At 26.7% G+C, this 21,226-nt stretch overlaps 1 protein-coding gene across 1 annotated transcript; it reads right to left on the bottom strand.

The window, feature by feature from the left end:
* Positions 1-18,583: 18,583 nt before the first annotated feature.
* On the bottom strand, positions 18,584-21,016 carry LOC101241456 (two pore potassium channel protein sup-9). The gene is made up of 4 exons (XM_065813777.1): positions 20,823-21,016; positions 20,425-20,716; positions 20,117-20,282; positions 18,584-19,285 (listed from the first exon to the last, which is right to left on the bottom strand). Exons 2-4 carry the CDS (start codon positions 20,647-20,649, stop codon positions 18,669-18,671), a joined length of 1,008 nt encoding a protein of 335 aa, XP_065669849.1. The 5' UTR covers positions 20,650-20,716; positions 20,823-21,016; the 3' UTR covers positions 18,584-18,668.
* Between the last annotated feature and the right edge of the window lie 210 nt (positions 21,017-21,226).

The raw sequence follows: 21,226 nt of genomic DNA, 5'->3' as shown, positions 1-21,226 counted from the left end.
AAACTTAGTTAAGAAAGATATAAAGTGTATAAATATATATGTGTATATATGTTTTTTATAATAAAATGAATAAAATTCCATCCACGACAACATAAAGTATATAAAAGTGTAAAAAATAAAATAAATATAAGATAATTTACAAAAAGATACTGCATGTTTAGATTAAATGAAACAAAAAAATAGAACTTTTTAAACTTCAAGACTAAAATATTCAAAAGTAAACATTTTTAAAGAAGCGTTATAAAGACATTGATATTCTTAATAATAATGATACTTGATTTTCTTCTTATTTTTTAGTTTTTTGGTAGTTAACATGTTAAAGTTGTTTAAGTTAATGCATCATTATAAATTTATTTTGGTAACTTCTAAAAAAGACTGGCAATATTTAGAATATCAAAATCCATATTTACTAAATGATATTTTAAAATTAGCTTTGAATTGCGGAAGTGTTTGTTTTTTATTATGAACAATCTGTTTAAAACTTTTCCACAAAAAAAAGGTTCCCGATACTAAATGGAATAAGAACATAATTTTAGATTAAATTTTGGAGTTACAAAATTGTTTGCGCAAAATCTGGTGGGGTATTTATGGCTTATTTTACTAAAATATTGATTAAATAATGTTGGAGATAGTTCGTGTTTTATTTTATACATGAATTGTAAGACTAAATATACATTAACTTTGTACACGTTTAATGATCCAAGCTTACTTAGAAGTGGCTTGCAAGGCACATTTCTTGTTGCTCCAAATACGATTCTGCAAGCATGTTTTTGTTTTGAATAAATTTTTTTCAACTTTATGTAATTTGTGCTTGCCCATACAATATTTCCGTAAGTTAACTATGTGTAAAAGAAAAATATAAGTTTTTTAAAGACTTAATGATTAAGAATGGTTTTGCTTTACACATTATTGCAATATTTCTTGAAAGTTTTCTTTCCAGAGAGCTTATATGAGTCTTCCAAGATAAATTTTCATCTAAAATAACACCTAAGAAGTTTACAGATGTTTGTCTAGTAATATTTTTTTTCAGATCAGGTAGTTTTTGAGGAAGATTATCTGTTTTATTTTGTTTATGAAATAGTATATACTTAGTTTTTGTTACGTTAAGCAATAGTTTATTACATGTAAACCATTCCTTTACTCTGTTTAACTCTTTTAATGCTTTCCACAAGTCATCATTTTCTGAATAAAAATTCAACAATTTTAACACTATAAAAAAAACTTGTTTGTTTTATGGTTTAATGTATTTTTAATATGCCTGACAGATTTTTTACCAACTAAACAAAAAATATTAAAACTCATTCACAAAAAATGTTCTCTATAAAAACACTTGTATATTAATGGTCACTTTATACCGTACACCTGTTAAACAATACTATTATGTAATTAAAACAGTAAAACAGTACCATAAAGATATATTATGAGATATACTTGGGCATGATCTTAGGCTTCCAAAACTCCAAGGCCCCCAGACTGGGGGGATTTTAAAGATTCTCCCCTTTCCTAGATGGAAACATAAGAAGCTCTCAAGCAACCCCTTTGCCATTAAAATACCATCTCTGGCAGAAACATCTCGGACGGCTCCTTCATAAATTTATCATTAAAAGTCTCGCATCCCGCCCATGAAATTTCCAATAGCCTATATGCTTAGGGCAACACAGTAACTTAATCCGGTCCTGCCTAGTGAACTCCCATATCTCAAAATGTGTCTTATTTTTAAATATTGTGCTGTAAAGAAAAACTTCTTTGTGTTTAAAACTTGAACTTTTTCATAAAAAGAAAGCTAGAGCAACTGAAACGAAAGAAGGAAGAAGTACTCATCTTGCAAATGGTGCATAACATCATGCTCAAGCTAGAGCCACTGAAACAGAGGAGCAACGCTAAGAAAATATTTTATTGTACATCAAACACGTTCTGCGACAGAACTAGTGACATTTGCTTAAAGCAATGTTATCCCAATCAAGGTGTTGTACCAATCAAGTTGTGCAACCGTGGCCCAGTGGTTAGAGTTCTAGCGTAGTGGTTAGAGTTCAAACTAATGTTAGTATTGGTTTGAACGCATTTGGAGCAATAGTTAGAGTTTCTGTTAGCATTGCTTGAACGAAATTTATTCTGTTAGCATTGTTTGAACACAATTAACATAGAGGTTAAAGTTTCATGCGCAGTGGATAAACAAAGCTTGTGGAGCTTGTTGGCTCAACCAAGTTGTGGAGGAGTGGTTAGAATTCTAGCTCAGAACGATAAGGTCCACGGTTCAACATTGGCTTTAGCCCAATAAGCGACATTAGTAAGGAAGGGAGCGTGAACTCCCTAGTTAAATGCTCTTCCACGGTGTTCTGTGCTAAGACTTTAAGATCTTCTAGTTTAGCTGTATAGTTCTTAGGAAAAAACAAACAAAAAAATCTTGGAGGTTTTTCATCAATGCTATGCGCATCCCATTTATAAGCGTAAACTCAGGCCCACCCAAATTTTACTGAAACAATTTGAATCCATGTGAAATTTCATATATGTTTCAGTAATTTTCATCGGAAGACAAAAACAAGAAACTTCACGACGCGATCCGAAGAAATTAAGTCACATACCAATGTCTAAAAAAAACAACCCTGGTCCTGCAGATTTGTATGTGAACAACAAGTCTGCAAAACAACGAAAATTGCTCCTCAAATATCAGACTAATTTATCAGAAATGGTGGAAAAATTTGTATATTAAGGTGAAAATCTGGAGATGGTTACGTCAACAATTACGATCCATATTCTCTTCAACTATGGGATGGTAACATGGAAATTCAGCCATGTGAAAAAAATGAAGCAAATGCTTATTTTATATATATATATATATATATATATATATATATATATATATATATATATATATATATATATATATATATATATATAAATTAGTAGAAAATCACTTTACAAAATTTTTTTTTCATTTAACACTAAGTTTCATCAATAAAGACTCATCAGAAATGAATAATCAAATTAATAAAACTTCAATTTATACCAAAAATTAAGTTTTTTAATTTGATTATTCATTTCTGATGAGTCTTTATTGGTGAAACTTAGTGTTAAATGAAAATAAATTTTTGTTAAGTGATTTTCTATTAATTTATAATTGCTCTGTTCTTTTAAGAACATTAGGCACTCTATTTTGTAGAATAGATTTCAAAGTTGTTTAAACATATATATATATATATATATATATATATATATATATATATATATATATATATATATATATATATATATATATATATATATATATATATATATATATGTACATATATATATATATATATATGTATATATATATAAAGCTTGCTAACAATGTAAACTAGGTTTCCGAAAGAAGTTTGCCAGGATCTTATAATTAGAACCTTAATAAAATTAACAAAAAAGTTTTAAAAAACTTTTAAAAAAAAATTTATAAAAAAAAACTTTTTAAAAACAATACTTTTTACTTTTTAATCCATTTTTAAAATGGACTAAAAAGTAAAAAATAAATTTTTTCTCGGGACTTATGAACTTTGTATATGTACACAATCTGTAATATCCATTAAAGTTAATGACTAATGAAAAATGCTAGGCGCCCAAGATTTGAAATGATTAAAATATATTTGGTCTTATGAACGTGCAACAAAGTAGAACTCGATTCGATGGGTGCCCAACATTTTCAGTAATTAACTTTAATGGATATATCAGTTTCTGTACACAAAATCCATAAATCCCGAGAAAAAGTTTATTTTTTACTTTTTAGTTCATTTCAAAAATGTTGTTTTTCAAAAGTTTCTTTTATATATTTGTTTAATACCTTTTTTGATATTAAACATAATAATTGCATCATCATTGAATTAGAAGTAGTACACAAACAAAAACAAACTTTAAAAACTTTAATCAAATCTCTAAAGCCAAGGACTTTTATTACAACTATTTTAGAATGATTAGAAGAATGAAGGAAGTTGAAGCTCTTCTAACAGTATTATAAATGCTTTTTTTAATGTGCGTTTTTACACTATTCCAAGCATAATTATTTCATTTGATTAAACTGGTTGCACTTTTAATTTGAAAAAAAAACGAAAAATCCATATGTATAATTCAGATAACATACATTTTCATAACAGCTCAAAAATTATAAGCATAAATACAACAAAATTAACAAGCATACCAGCACCCGTTAACTTTCAAATATATATATATATATATTTTTAATCATTTAGATAATGAATTTTATACGATTCATATAGCGATTTAAATGCAAAGAAGAAAAACTTACATGCAAAAGGTGTTTTTTAAAAAAAATCTCTTTTAAAAAATATTCGAAAGTACAACTTTTTTTTCTTAAATCATCCCAACTCGATTATCTCAGATTTTGATAAAATTTTGTCAGTATGTAGTTAAACATGTTTCATAAACATTGCCATTGAAGTTTCAGGTCAAAATGATTGTTATTTTGGCTTTTGTGGTACTTTTTGTAAGGCTTACCCATATTTGAATATCAGTCAGTACCTAAAAATCGTATTTTTGGGATTTAATATTTTTTCAATGAAAGAGTAATGAATCTTAAAAACTTGGATCCTTAGTAAACCAAAGGTGCAGATTGCAAATTGTTAAATACAACTTTATATCAAGCCTATAATTTAGTCTGTGGTTCAAGGAGTAGCGTCACAAATTCAACACCATAAATTTTTATTGTTTTTTTGTATGATCATATCTTCAGAATAAACATTTTTTCAATATTGTTATTTTTTCTGAAAGTTCTACGTACTAATAAAAATTTAAAAATTGCCCAAGTTGAGTTATTATTAAATCAATATGGTGACAAAAGTAAAATACCCTAAAATAACATGTATTTGAAGCGCTAAAACTTGATGTGGGTAATTTTTTTTTTTAATTGCATCATTGGAAAGAACTTATTCCACACTTTTAGAAACAATAAAAATTCTTTTGGAGAGATTTTTTCTATGAACTAAAGCCATCTCGTTTTAAATAGTTGATGCTAGTGGTTTATTACCAAATAATAATGTCCCACCACTAAGCAGTGCCAGTGTGGATTGGTTAGTTTTTAGTCTTTTTTTTGTTTTTTGTTCTTTATTACATTATTTATTACAATTTAAATAAACAAAACTTTATTACAATAATTAAAGTTAACAAGTCAAGATATCGTTAAGAAATAAATAATAAAAATAAATATAAATAACGCGGATACTCGAAGAAGACCAGGTCTTGTCATAGAGAATCCGTTAATTGCTTGTGGATAAAAAAACAAACAAAAAAATAAATAAAAAAGAATATACATTAAATATATACATATACTAATATTGATAAGAGATTTTCAAAAAATTTAAAAATTTAAAAGTAGATTAGTATATTTTCAGTTGAAAAAATGAGTTTTTTAAGATTTTGTTTAAAAAAATCAAAATTACATTCTTGAGAAAAATCTTTAGAAGTATTTAGAACTATACTATTCCATAAAAATGGTCCGCGAAATGAAATAAAAAATTTTCCAAAATTAGTTTGAGAAAATGGTTGTCGAATTAAATTATCGTTCTTTAAAATATATTTATTTCTATCTCTTTGTAAATACAAGTTACGAAAAGAAACGGGTGATAGGTGGGTCTTGTATTTATACATAAAACAAAGAATATTAAAAACATTTAACTCATATATATTGAGTGCTTTCATATCATATAAAAGAGGATTGGCGTGAGCAAAACGGTCCTTGAAATTTATAAGGCGTGCTACATGTTTCTGTTGCCGATAGAGAGGTTTAAGTTTACTTTTATAAGTGCTACCCCAAGCAATGTTTGCGTAATTAATATGGCAATGAATTAGCGAATAATATAACTGAATTAAGATATGTTTATTGAGAACGTTTCTTATTTTGTATAAAATGCCTATACTCTTTGAAATTTTATTGCACAAGTTAGCAATGTGGCTTTTCCAATTAAGATTATACACCTAAAAATCTTGTCACTAGAACTCTTTTAATAATTATATTATCGATAAAAAGAAAGGGTAAGTTGCTAGACAGTTGGTGCTTTTTACCATAAGGATGAAAAAGAATCCATTTAGTTTTATCAATATTTAATGATAGTTTGTTTAATCTAAACCATTCGGAAATCTTGACTAGTTCAATGTTCATATTGCTAAAAAGTGTAAAAATGTTGTTATGAGAAAGAAATAAGTTAGAATCATCAGCAAACATAATTGTCATTAGGTTAGAAGCTTTTGGTAGATCATTAATATATATTAGAAATAGGAGGGGTCCTAATATGGACCTTTGAGCAACTCCACATGAAATATTTAACAAATTAGGTGATACGTTATCATCCGCATAAACAAATTGTTTTTGATTTCCGATTTAATTTAGGTAACTTTTAAGCCAAATTAATATATTTCCAGTAATTCCGTACCACTCTAACTTTTTAAAAAGAATTTTGTGATCATAGTATCAAAAGCTTTTGCCAAGTCAATGAAAACACCTAAAGTAAATTGAGAATTTTCAAATGAGTCAGACATATTTCTTGTAAATTATAAAATGGCATGTTCAGTGGAATTGTTTTTTTGGAATCTATATTGATTGCTGTATAATAAATTGTTTATAGTAAGATGATTATAAATTTTTTTGTACAAAATTCATTCTAAAACTTTAGAGAATACAGAAAGTAGTGAAATTGGACGATAGTTACTTATATTCTCAATGTCACCACCTTTTGTTAATATTAGAGCTTGTGGAAAAATTCCCTGTTTAATTGATATTGAAAAAATCTTAAAGAGTATATCTTTTAAAACATCAAATGAACTTATAATAATGTTGCCGTTAATACCATCAGGGCCTACTGCTTTGTTAGATTTCAACAATTTAAATGCAATTTCAAACTCTTCAAAAGACAATTCAAAAGAGCTCAAGTAAGAGTTTAGAGGAAAACATAGATCAATCATTAAACTGTTTGCTATAGGAATGTTTTTTGCAAGATTTGGTCCTACAGACACAAAATCTTATTAAACTCTTCTGTAATTTAGTTTACGGGTACTTGCCCGTTGCTTACAACTTGGGTAGCATTATCAAATTCTACACGTTATCCCAAATTACCTAAATGCTACCGTTATATATGCAAACAACAATATATATTTCATAACTTACAAATGAATAATTATATATATATATATGTGTATATATATATATATATATATATATATATGTGTGTGTGTGTATATATATATATATATATATATATATATATATATATATATATATATATATATATATATACACACACACACACATATATATATATACACACACACACACACACATATATATATATATATATATATATATATATATATATATATATATATATATATATATATATTAAATTTGCAATTATTAATCGTAATATAATAACTTAAAAATATCAACTTGTTAGGTGAAAGAAGATCTTGAAAATCTTGTTAAAATTTCAACAGTTACGATTTCTTTATTATAGTAAGAATTTCAGAAAAAATTGAGGAATACTCTCCTTCATCAAAGTTTTAATGTTTCTCTTTGTTTTTTTAAATTCCATAACTGGAACGATTTTTTTATTATTGACATAATATCGACTTGCAGTTCTGCGAAAGGTTGCGTGAATTTAACTGTTTTACATTCTATCATGCACTGAAAGAAGTTTAAACAATCAGAGTTGCATGTAGCAATCACTTTTACTTCGATTCACTTTTTGTACGAGCAAGCCTTTGTAATTTTAAAATGAAACAATTATAGAACGAAATCACAAAAAAATCTTAAAATTGAATTGTGTCAAAAAACTTTGGTGCAGTTATGCGCCGCTTTAAATATTGTTAAATATTTAAAGTGGCGCATAAATTTAAATAAATCACACTTTGCTGATTTGTTTATTTTTCTGAAAAAAACTCAAGCAAATATTAAAAAAATTATTTTATGAACATCAAAAAATTTTGATTTTCAGGCTTTGTTTTTAATGCAGTATGTAAAATCCTTATGTTTATTACAAAATCGCAAAATTAAAAAAAAATCTATATATTGACCTAAATTTTTTCGCTCATAGAAAAAATCTCTCCAACATGATATTTATTGTTTATAGAAGTGTAAAATAAGTTCTTTCGAATGATGCAATTAAAAAAACAAAAAAAATTTTCCCACATTATGTTTTAAGGCTTCAAATACATGTTATTTTAGGGTATTTTGCTTTTGTCGTTATATTGCTTTCAGAACAACTCATCATGGGCATTTTTAAAAGAGCTGATTTTTGTAATCTACATCATTATATTAGTACGTAGAATCTTCAGAAAAAATAACAATACTGAAAAATATTTTTTTCTGGAGATGTGACCCTCCAAAAAATCAAGAAAAGTTTAAGGTGTTGAGTTTGTGACACTTTTTGTTGAACCACAGTCTAAATTCTAGGCTTGATTTAAAAGTTGTATTAAATAATTTGTAATCTGCACCTTTGGTTTACTAAGGATCCAAATTTTTAAGGTTCATTACACTTTTATTAAAAAAATATACTTTTGGAGTGTTCCAAAATCAAACCTGATAAAAATGTCAATTTCTGATCTGTAACTGCGCTTTGATAGTCTTAATTATCAGCTGTAAAAGCGCGTCTTTAAAAACTTGTCTTTCATTGAGTATTACTTTTTCATCTTTATTTATAGAAAAGAAAAAATAGGAAAATGTTAAGATTTGTAATTTTATATTATGCCTTTTTTGAGATTTCGTTAAAAATAGCAGTCGTTAAAATTAATCAAACAACGTTTTTTTTTGTTTTTTTTTTGTTGCTGTTTTACAATAAATAATCAACATATATATACAAGAAAAAAAAATATGTCCGTAGAAACAAAAAGGGTAGTAAAATCTTGTCAACAAACACCGTTTTTGTATATACAATAAAAAATAAAAACTGTTCTTTTTTACAATGATCTTTATAAAATAAAGAGTTAAGCAGACAAGGGCTCAAAGAAGATGAAAATGACAATACGTCATCGCAATCTTTTGATAGAGCCCCTTTATAAATTTTTAATAGAATATAGATATTAAAAAACCCTAATGGGCATAAAACTGCTGCGCTAATCAGTAAATCAAAAAAAGATCAAATAAAATTAATACTAAAATAATTAAAGTTACTTGGTGATCCCTTTAAGCACAATTGATTCTCAAATTTTAAAAATTTCCTTTTTTATTTTTTTTGGTCTCAATATGCAATGCTATATTCAGCATATTTATTGAAGTTTTGAGGCAGTTTATATGAGTTACTAATATTTGCACTTAGTTAATAGTTTTCATTTATGTTTATTTCAAACTTGTTATTAAAGATTGCTGGAGAGATTATTATTGAATCGATACATAAAAATTAAATGCTGATAGATATTTATTTCATAAACATCCATCATTTTCATATCTTTCATTACAGGTTTGGCGTGTTCACGCTTATTTTTAGAGTAAATGATTCTGCTAGCATGTTTTTGTAGACTATAAATTTTTTTAAGTGATGGTTGCGTACTCGCCCATGTTATGCTTGCATAGCTAATGAAGCAATGAATTAGTCCAAAATATATTAGTTTGAGACTTTGTTTATTGATATATGAGCGAACTCGATACATCATACCAATTATATTAGTGATTTTAGATTAAATATATCTTATTTGAGGAAGCCAGGATAAATTCTCATTAAAAAAAAACTCCTAAGAATCTAATACTGGCTTGTTTTTTAATTAAGTTATCATTTAAGATAAGGTCAGGCAACTTAAGAGGAAGGTTTTCTTCTTGTGTTTTTTATGGAATAATATATAGTTTGTTTTCTCTGAGTTAAGTAAGAGTTTGTTAGCACTAAACCAATTATTTACTTTATTTAGTTCAATATTCATATCTAAGTATAATTTCTTGATATCATTGTTAGTAAGAAATATATTTGCATCATCAGCAAACATGACTGAATTAAGTTTTAAAGATGCGTTGCAAAAATTATTTATATAAATTAGAAATAGGAGTGGACCAAGGATAGATCCTTGGGGGACTCCATATAAAACATTTAAAACAGATTGTATATTACACACGTATTGTTTTCTATTGGTAAGATAACTTTTAATCCAATTGTAAGTTTTATTAGTTATACCATAGTGCTTTAGTTTATTTAATAGGATGCAATGGTCAACTGTGTCAAAAGCTTTAGATATGTCAATAAATACTCCTAGAGTAAATTTGTTTTGTTTAAAACCATCAGTTATTTTATTAACTTATTCAATGATTGCATGCTCTGTTGAGAGGTTTTTTTGAAATCCAAACTGATTTAGGTAAAATAATTTATTTTTAGTGAGGTGATTATAGATTCTATTATAAATTACACGTTCGAAAAGTTTTGAAAATACAGAAAGTATTGATATAGGTCTATAATTGGTTATGTCTGAATGTTCATTGCATTTAAAAATAGGAATTACTTTTGCTAATTTAAGTACATCAGGGAAAATCCCCGATGTTATTGATAGCTTAAGTATATGGATCAGAGGTCTGCTTAGACTGATTTTATTGAATATAACTAAATCGCTAGTTGTTTCATCAAACCCTGGTGCTTTCTTTTTTTTAAAGAGGAAAAGGCATCTTCGAATTCTTTATAGTTGAATTCATTATCATACATGATAGCGTTATTTGTGGGTTTTAGATTTTTTAATGAATCAGATGTTGGACTTATTTTATAAACGAGATTAGGACCAATATTTATAAAACATTTGTTAAATTCGAGATTTGTTTTTTACAGAATATGTCAGTGTTGCTAATATTAATTCTTGTTGGTAAAGAAGTTGAATTTATTATTTTCCTTCCCATTATCTCATTAATGATGGACCACGTTTTCTTATTATCAGATTTGCATTTAATGATTACTATAGTATTTATTTATAGCCTTTTTGATAAGATTTTGGTAAAAATATTTTTAATTTTTGTAGTTTATCTCATTTTCAGTGTTTTTATTCTTTTTTTAATTTATTATAGAGTTTTTGCTTCTTTTTTGAGCATTTTATCAGTGATTTATCCATCCACGGATTGGCAGCTGCTTTTGTCTTAATTTGTATGTTCTCTTGAGGACAGGTTTCATTAAAGCAATCAAGGAATATATCTAAAAAATTATTAAAAGCTTCGTTAGTGTTATGACATCTATGCACGTTGGACCACGTTTCTTGTTTTAGTTGAATTTATGTTTTTTTTTTTTTTTTTTTAAATAACCATAATAAAATTAATAATATAAACTTACGATGATAGAAAATATAACATTTATAAACAATTTATAATATATATATATATATATATATATATATATATATATATATATATATATATATATATATATATATATATATATATATATATATATATATATATATATAATATGTTTAGTTGAAATGCAAACAAAGCTTGTTGTATGAATCGCTATAAATGCTGATTGCTTAGGTACAAATACTTGTTAACTTATAGATATTTTGGCATGAGGACTTTAAGTAAACACTTTCAAACCAAGCTGGCATAATAAAGCATAAAATTTTTGTGCAGTTGATCATTAAGAAAAGCTTGTAAATAATGACTAGGCAAAAAATAAATGTTGTTGCTATCGCCGTTGCTAATAACGTTCATAGAAAATGTAATCAATAAGTTAATCATAAAGAAAATTTTCACAAAAAATTTTTTTAGCTTTAATTAATGGTAACTGATATATTAATTGATAGCGATAATATCAAAGAGTATTAGAAAAAACGTTCTTCGTCATGTTCTAAATGTTCTTTACACTTTCGCAAGCGTTTTTCACTTTTAAATCTTTTAGAATGTTTGAACATAAAAAGTCGTTATTTAAAAAAAACAAAACAAGTAACTTAAGTTTAAGATATAATACGTGGCTTCATATTCAGTGCCCTGGCAAAATTTATATTTTAAAACCTTATTTAACTTGATACCCGATTATAAAAACTTTGCGTTAATAACGACTCATAACCTTTTATTTAAAATTTCAAGAAATTATAAGATATTCAATTTGGCGCAAGCTTCCTATTTAAATGCTTTTCTTTATCTAACTAACATATTCTACAACCATTGGCTGGAGTTTCTATTAATTGTCATTAGATAGAGATGCCTATTGCCATTGTCAAACGAGCGTGGAAAGAAATTCTTACCAAGTATTGCAAAGACTCAAAATATAAGAATTTAGATAAACAAGTTATCACTGTTGCTCAAACTGCTGTGCGAGAGTGGTATATGTTTTACACGTTTGGATGCAATTGATTTGTTGGTTTTCAGTACACTGGCTTATTTCTACTTAATAAAAGCAACAAAATTATAAAAAATTAGCAATCACGCAAACGTTTAATCCATCATCATTAGCACATATACCATTTTTATCAACCATGCCAGCTTTGAGTTGCCCTTTGAGATACCCCTCCCCCTTCCCGTAAAAAAGCCTCTGTTATTTAGCAACCACGCCAGCTTTGAGTTTTGATAAATATCAAGCATGTGTTGAGCGTTGCAAAAACATTATTGAAGTGGACAGGAAGCAATTTTTTTAAGCCAAAATCAATCGTATGTTATGAAATCGAAGCAGTGCAACATGTCGAAACTTGGCGCAAAATGTAAGACCGAAGAAAATGAACTCGAGTTCCTCAAACAAAAAGATAAAGAAAAAGCTTCAAAGGAAACTGTTTAAAGAAAGTTACTAAACTTAACGCAAAGCGTAGACTTTTTATGCCAAATACTCAAATGCCTAAGCAAAACAATGCAAAGAAACAGAGGCGATTTTACGGGGTATGTTGCACTTCCTCCTCCCCAAAGAAAGTGATTTTCATGTTGTGGTCAGTTTTTTTACGAATTTAGTCGGCTAATTGGATATATAACACAATTCAGTCAGGTAAATTTTAGTTTTTAAGGACCTTTTTTTGTTTGTTTTTAAGGAATCGGTTGGTACTTTTTAGGGATTCACCCCCCCCCCCTCCCTTATTTTATTTTTAGAATCGCCTCTGCTGAGCAACCACAGTAAAATAATAATGAAGAACAAGCACCTGCAGCCAAAAGATAAAAAGTTGCAAAATGTAAAATTTGTAGAGTACAATTACACACAGAAATGTTACGTGAGAAATTGATGTTTTGGGAATGGTTGTGCAAAAAACATGTTTTTTATAGCAATATGTTGGTTCTGAATTTTTTTGTTGCAAAAAATGTGAAAATTTAATATAGTTTCTAAATATAAGTTGTGCGAAAAATAATATAAGTAAAAAAGTTAACGTTTGAAAAGATTTAATGTTTTCTTCAGTGTGCGGTTTTATCGGAATATCGCCGAAAACCGTTTGTTTTTTTTTACATTTAATTTGAAATTTTTTTAAAGATGTATTTATATAGTTTTATATAGTTTTATATAACTTATCTAATAAAAAATAAATAAATAAAAAATAAATTAAAAATTAAAAAGTTATTTAACTTTTATTGATTAGTATGCAGTTTGATCCGGTTTTACTTGAATCAATTTGTTTTGACATAATAAAGTTTACAAATTATTCATAAATATAGTTATTATACTACATATTTACCCAATATTTATATTGTTATTAATATATACGCGTATTTTTTTTAATTATCAAAATTACAAGTCTACGTTCCGGTTTATAAACTTTGCAACTTCATTATAGCATAATAATTGGTTTATTGAAAAAAAAATGAACGATTAAAGGATAATTGGAATTTATATCTTTATTAAACTTAATTAAACTTTTTTATAAAATATAATAAAGTAAAAATATATTTATTAGGTTCATCACCTAAATTTTTTTTTTTGAAAAATAAATGTTACTGATTTTATTTGTAAACAAACTATTGTTTACATCAACTAATACAAAAAAAAAAAATTTTTTTAATTTTTTATTATTTTTTCTGCACAATCAGCAGAAATAAGTATATTTTGATGACCTAAAGCCTATTAACTAAAGAAAACCTAGTTCATTTTGAATCAAATATAACAAATTTTCTCTATACATACTGTACTAGAGGCATGAGCGGAAAAAAAATTAAATTAACAAAGCCAAAACTAGTTTTTGTTTCGATTTTTTTATGCATTTCAGTAAAACAGTCATATAAATACACACACACACACACAAAAATCATTCTTTAGAGAATAATATTAGGAAATATTTCCTGAAATTTTCAAGCAAATTGATAAATTTTTGGCCAAGTTATGATGTTTAAAGTGAAGAAAAAAAAACAAAAAACAAAGTGTCATTAAAATCATTTAAAAAATAAACTATTGTTAAAAACCTCCTGAAGAATAGCTTTTTGTAACATCAGATTGATCTTCAATGTCAATAAGTGCTTATTTAATAGTTCTTATAGTTTTTTTGCATTGTTTTGCATCGTCAGTCAATTTTTGTCTAAATTTTAACCCTGTAAATATCTCTGCGAAATGAAAGTTTAAAAAAGGTTAACTACATAAATACCATATTGGTTAAAGACTGACTTTATTTCAAAAAACTCTTCATTAAACTTTAGTATTGCTGAATAAACATCAAGCTTTAATATGGTTCTTCTACTACTTTTTTTTACAATGCTTTGACAAGACATGAATGTCAATACATTTTCATGTTTATTGCTGTGACAATTCCATTCATCGAATTAAGCCGACGTTTCTGCCATGTACCATCTACTAAACACAACAAAATAGAAATGGGTAAAATGGGCAAAATAGTAAGCTCACAAAAGAATTTTTATTTTACCTGATGAGTATCTTTTTGCATCTGCTGCTTTTTCATAAGCTGTATGTAAAGATTCAGAAACTGAATTATAAGTTTTGTATTGAATTAAAAACATATTCATACACCTGGAAACATTTACTAATGGTTAATGTTTTAATTTTTATATATAAAAAACTGTTATAATTTGCATTCAGACCACGGCCAAATATGAAAGGTGTATTTTTGAGTTAAGGGTGGATGGTGTTGTGATGGTTTAACACAGCTTTTTATTAAAGATGAATAATTGATATAAATATTTTCATCTTTATTAAAATAAGTAAATCTAATATAAAATACAAAATTTATAATTCCATTCTTTACAACATATACTAATGGTATATACATTGATTTAGGGTGAGGGGCGTAAACCCTCCCCCTCTCCCGCAACTCTAACCTAAAAAAAAATTTTTATTTAATTTTAAATTGATACTATTTAAAATAAGAGACATTTTTAAAATTTAAAAAATTATTAAAAAGTATAAAATTTTTTTACCACAATACAAGATGAATCAAAGTATCTATATTTTTAGTAAATGGAGCAAAAGAAAAACTATACATTATTTTGAAACAAAAACTGTAATTGGTTTGTCTTGGCTTTTAGTAAATGATAAAAAATTTAAATTTTAATAATGAAACTTAATAGTAATCATTGTTAACAATAAACACGACAAGAACGTAAGGCACAACCATCTATCATAAAATTGCAAGTAACACCACTTGCAGTTTGGTCATTCCATGCCAAATCAGCATGACATGTCACTTTCAATTTTTGGTTCTGTAAATTTTCAAATTATTTTGATTTTTTTTGTCAATAAAATCTAAAATCATTTTAAAAAAAGTAAATAAAAATTTATGTAAAATAATATAATGTATCCAATATTTTGTATAAATATTTTAACAAATTACAACATTTTAGTAATTTGAAAGACTATACAATAAATTTCGTATATGGATTTTTTGGAGATATAAAATATTAAATCTCCAGAAAAATCCATTCTATATCTACTTTTACGACATTTTAATCAGAGTAATACATGTAAAAACTAACAAAGACATATAAAAGTTGACATGTGCAGGCAACGTGGAATGACTTGGTACCTTTTTGCAAGTCACACCACTTGCAACACCTAATTTACAAGTCACACGACTTGCAGGTACTTGTAAATAATATACATTTACATAACATTTAGCTTTATTTATAAAAATATATCAATTTATAAATATATCTAATATCACAACACTGATTTTATTACATTCTATCATGTGTACACATTTAAAACCACAAAATAAATTTTGCGAAAATATTAAATCTTCTGATATAACTTCAGCTGCAAGATGGAACTTTTTCATGCAAATAGCCAACAACTTCCGAATTGGTTTCTTCAATTTTCCATTAAGAAATAGTTAGTAAAGTTCTGTCATACACAATTGTTTTATAGCAGTTTCATTGCAAAATACTGCTCGCAAAACAAACTGTAAAGTACCACATTTTACTGTTCCAGTGGTCAAAAATCGTAAAATATTTTTTTCTCTGGAATAAAATTTTCTCTTGTAGTCAGCCTATTTTTTAAGTTTTAAGTTTTGGTTGTGGAAGCTAAAGGTTTACTTCTAATAGGAGATAATACATTGATGTACTCTGACAATGTTGCAACTCAATGAACACGAGATAGTATAAGCATTACTACAAAGGATAAGCTGTGATGGTTATCTGGTTGTCAAACCTTGTTTTATGGGTTTGTTATAAAAAGCAAAGAAATATTTCAAATATCTTTTGTTGTTGAGAGCTAAATTTTTGGCTGTATTCACAAGGCTTTGAATATTATTTACAGTTATGTTATAGCCAAAATACTCATAAAATTTTTCAAAAGTTTATTATACAATTCTACATTATTAATAAATACAAAAAGTATATGCCTGTTCCTACACTTGTTATTTGTTTCATAAGACAAGCAAAAGCTATCAACTAAATGCTTTTTAAATGCTCCACTATATACATAATATTATTAGTGCAATAACAAAGCTCGTGGATAATTGTCCAAAATTTATTTTTGCAATCCAATATGTTTTCCGAACATATTTGACCCACTGTCGTATCCCTGGCCCCTCATGCAGTTAATATTTAGTTCAAGAGTTTAATTTTTGAATTAAGAAATCATAAAAAGATTTTCCAGTACTTTTTTAAGCTTAATAAAAATCATTGAAATTTTCTCTTACTTCAATTTTATTATTTTTAGTATGTACTTATTTGAAAATCATTGTAATTTGCTCGACATGTCCAGCATCTGTCGTACAATCTAAAATTACTGAAAAATATTTTGCTTCTTTTATTGATGTTAATATATTTTTTGAATTTGGTTTGCAAGGATAGTGGTTATTTCATTTACAAATAAGCTCCCATAGATAGGCGCCGGCGCCGCGCCGGCAGCATTCTTAGTGACATGTGCGCAAAAACAAAATAAACAGTTTAATTAACGTGAAGAAAAAAATTAATATCAGCAAGATAGTGATGATACTGATATTATTCGTAACGTATAACAAAATATTCCTGTATATGAAGAAAAATACAACAAAATTTAAAATAATATGAACTTTTATTTCGCAGTTTTTTACTAAACTTTTACATTTTACAGCACTGAATGCGGAATATATGTGGGTATATTCTTATAGTTTTTTGGCCTCCTTTAAATTCAGCCGCCTATGTGTGGTGCACCCAATAAACGTCGGTCAGGCACGGCCTTGGATATTTAATGCATTCTAGTTTTTAAGTAAAAGATCGATATGAGTAAATTTATTTTTATTGTAAATCAATCTTGATGCGTGTTTCTGTTGTATATATAGAGAATTTAGTTTGGATTTATTTGTACTCCCCAAACAATATTACCATATGTCAGATAAACATTGTATATAAGAAAAGTAGATAATTTTTAGATTTTCTTGAGAAAGTATTGGTTTGACTTTGTAAAGTATGCCGATACTTTTCGATGTTTTTGTACTTATTGTTTTTTATGGGGTTTCCAAGAATGATAAATAATAAAGAATAATTATTTCAAGAAATATAATTGTTTCAGTTTTTTTAATTTTTATGTTATCAATTTTTAGTACAAGTAGCATGCTTGGTATATTATGTATCTGCAGGTTGGAATGAAACAAGATGTATTTTAATTTTTCTCTATTTAAAGATAATTTATTTACTTTGAACCAGATGTTTAGATTTTCAAGGTCATCGTTCAAAAAGGTCTTTAACTGATGCTAATGAATAAAATAAATTTGTGTCATCAGCAAACATTATTGCAACGAGTTTTTTTAGGGATTGTGGAAAATCGTTAATATAAATTAAAAATAAAAAAGGACCAAGAATGGAACCTTGGGAAGCTTCGCATTTTATTTTTAGTAATTTTGATTATTTATTATTGTTTGAAATAATGGATTGTTGTCTGTTGCACAGATAACTTTTAAACCAATCTAGGATAGTATTTTTTAAAGTAAGATGTCATGATTATTTATTTTTAATTACGTCAAACGCTTTGGATAGGTCTATAAAAGTTCCTAATACAAATTACTTTTATTAAAACTTATGAGTTTTTTTTTAATACAGCTTTATACAAATATAGCTGAATAAATATTTTCAATGTTGTGTCGTTTCGATGCAAAATAAAGTATTTTTTATTTTGAATTATTTGTTATATAATTATTATTTTGTTTGTATTGCAGTTTAGTAAGCTCATCTAATAATTTATTATTATTGGATTAACCAGAAGTGCTAGGAACCAATTATCTCAGTCCACATCCCGCTAATAATCCTCTGATACAAATTTAATGTTTGAAATAATAAATTTAAAATCCTACATAATATTTAAAAAACTATAATGGTTGCATTTTATAATTCTATATGCCTAACACACCGATTCTCGATCAGTGTCTTTTTCCTTGCTACTTTTACACGGAGATAGTGGTTGACCGTGGGTAACTTCAACCCAAGGGCAGTGAACACGATTGTCACCATTTTTGGCAAGAGTTTGATTTTGCGCTTTAAACCTCATATGTCTTGTAAACAAATGAGCACTCCACGCAAGGCTTGAAACAACTGTAAAGGCTGCAAAGCTGTAAGTGTTAAATAAAGCTCTGAAAAGTTTATCCTTGTTAGAATTGATTTTTATGTTATTGTTTATTATTTTTTCATGACTGTTACTAATAGTAAAAATTATACTAACGGTATAATACCAGCTATCAATAATTGTCCAGTTTTGTGTTGACACGTACATAATGGTACCAATACCAATAGTTATAAAAAGCAGTGTCACATTTAAAATTAACGCTTTTATGTGAATGTTAGGCGTCAGCTGACGATGAAATAACCTTACGTTAAAAAAACGTATTGTTGAATATACAACCATGTTTAAGCGCTGTCCAGTTGCTCGGAGAGTTAATGCAGCTAATGGAACACCCAGCAAAACAACAAAGATGTATGCTACTTTTCCTCCTTTCGTGTAAAGAATACGAGAAGTTTGTCCTAATAATATAAAAAACACATAAGTGCATGCTGGATAATAGGATTTAATGCTAGGCTACTTTCCTCAACAAATTATATCTAATGCTAGGCTACTTTCTCCAATAAATAATATCTAATCTAGGCTACTTTTCCCAATAAATAATATCTAATGCTAGACTACTTTTCCCAATAAATAATATCTGATGCTAGGCTACTTTTCCCAAAAGAGAAATAAGTTAAAAATAGTGACTAAAAATTTTTTTTGAATAATATTATTCACATTTATTAGAAATAACGCGATATTTTAAATAGATTGTTTACATATTACAAAATTTTTTTACTAATACTCCTCTTGTAATATATTATTATCTTTAGGCCGACATTGTTCAGCAATTATCATTCTTATTTTCTATATTAAGTAAATTAAGTAACCATTCTTCCTTTTTTTTTTTTTTTTTTTTTTTTTTTTTGCAAAAAAAAAAAAAAAAAAAGAAAAAAAAAGTAAACTACTCTTTTAACTATTTTTTACTTTCCAAGTAATTATATAATTATATAATTAATAAGTAATTATATAATTGTATCTAATTATATAATTATATCTAATTAGGTTATTTTGAAAACTAAAGTTAATAAGATACGTTGAAGAAAATTTAGAGACGAGCTAACGTAAATTCTAATCGTATTTCACTTGAGATTACTAAATGCTTCAAAATGTTTTGAAAACAACCATAAATTGAACTAAATTATTTTAAAACATGGTTGCATTTAATGAATGTATGGCAACAAAGATTTTGTAATATGTCAGCAATCACTAGCTTAAAAAATTGAAATATCATAAATTTAAGTTTTTACCGGTCCCTTGCGCTGTAACTATCTGATAGGTGAAATCAGTCGACTCGAAAAAGTTCCAAAGGTTCTCGTGTTCTGGTAACTTCCTCCTTTCGATAACATTAGTTTCGTCGCAGTAGTCTTTAATTATTTGTAAATGGTAGTCATTATAAGAAAAGTTAAGACGCTTCTGAAATGCGGAAGAGTACAACTTATATAGTTAAACTCAAAATATGTTAAACTGTACTAATTAAAAGTTGAAATTAAAAATTTTATTTATACAGAATATGCTTACTCGGCAATTTTGATGAAATATATTGAAATGAACTTACTATCAATTTTTCAAAAGCTGTTTGAGTAAGTTTCGAATCCGATTGACCTTCCAATAAGAGAAATAGTGCACCACCCAAGCATATATATATAAAAAACACAAAACACATCATAAGCGCTAAATTTGTCTCCGGCTTTAATTTAATAAAATTCATGTTACACGTTCCACAATTTGTTCTTCTATTAGTCCCATTTACTTTTAAAAGTGCTTTCATGTCACGTTTCATTAAATTTTGCAATTCTTAATCAAATGCTAATATTTGGTAGTTACTAGATGACGGATTAAAATCTTTCCTGAAATAAGTTGATCAAGGTTATTTAGTTTTGAAGAATTTCTTAACTTTACAAAAATTTCATTTACAAAAATGATTTAAAAAAAAAAAAATTAGAAAAACACAACCCCAATTTACAAGCTCCATAAAGTTTTTTTGGGATGTAAAACTTCATAAATTTTAAAAATAACATTATAGAATCTCCATTTTCCTTAGAGTATTTATCAGTTCTTGATTGAAATATTTCAATACTCCTGTTGTTTTTTTTAAGCGACTAACCAACCTCCTAAAAATCGACTAACCAACCTCCTTTATCTTCATAATATTATCTTGTTTATGTAAAAAAAACATTTGTGAATTAAAGATATTGAACAGGGGGCTGAATACGGTCATATCACCTCTCAAAAAAACAAATGTTTCTCTTATTTTTCCATATAACGTTTTATTGACTTAAAATGTTAGATATAAAATTAAGAGTATAGTAAAGAGTTTGGATTTTTAGTTAAAAGTAAAGAAAAATTTTATGTTCATT

The sequence above is a fragment of the Hydra vulgaris genome, chromosome 12 (genome assembly GCF_038396675.1).
Source record: "Hydra vulgaris chromosome 12, alternate assembly HydraT2T_AEP".
NCBI classification, from domain to species: domain Eukaryota; kingdom Metazoa; phylum Cnidaria; class Hydrozoa; order Anthoathecata; family Hydridae; genus Hydra; species Hydra vulgaris.
Note: the sequence above shows the minus strand (reverse complement) of the source record. Positions and strands in the feature narration are given on the sequence as shown.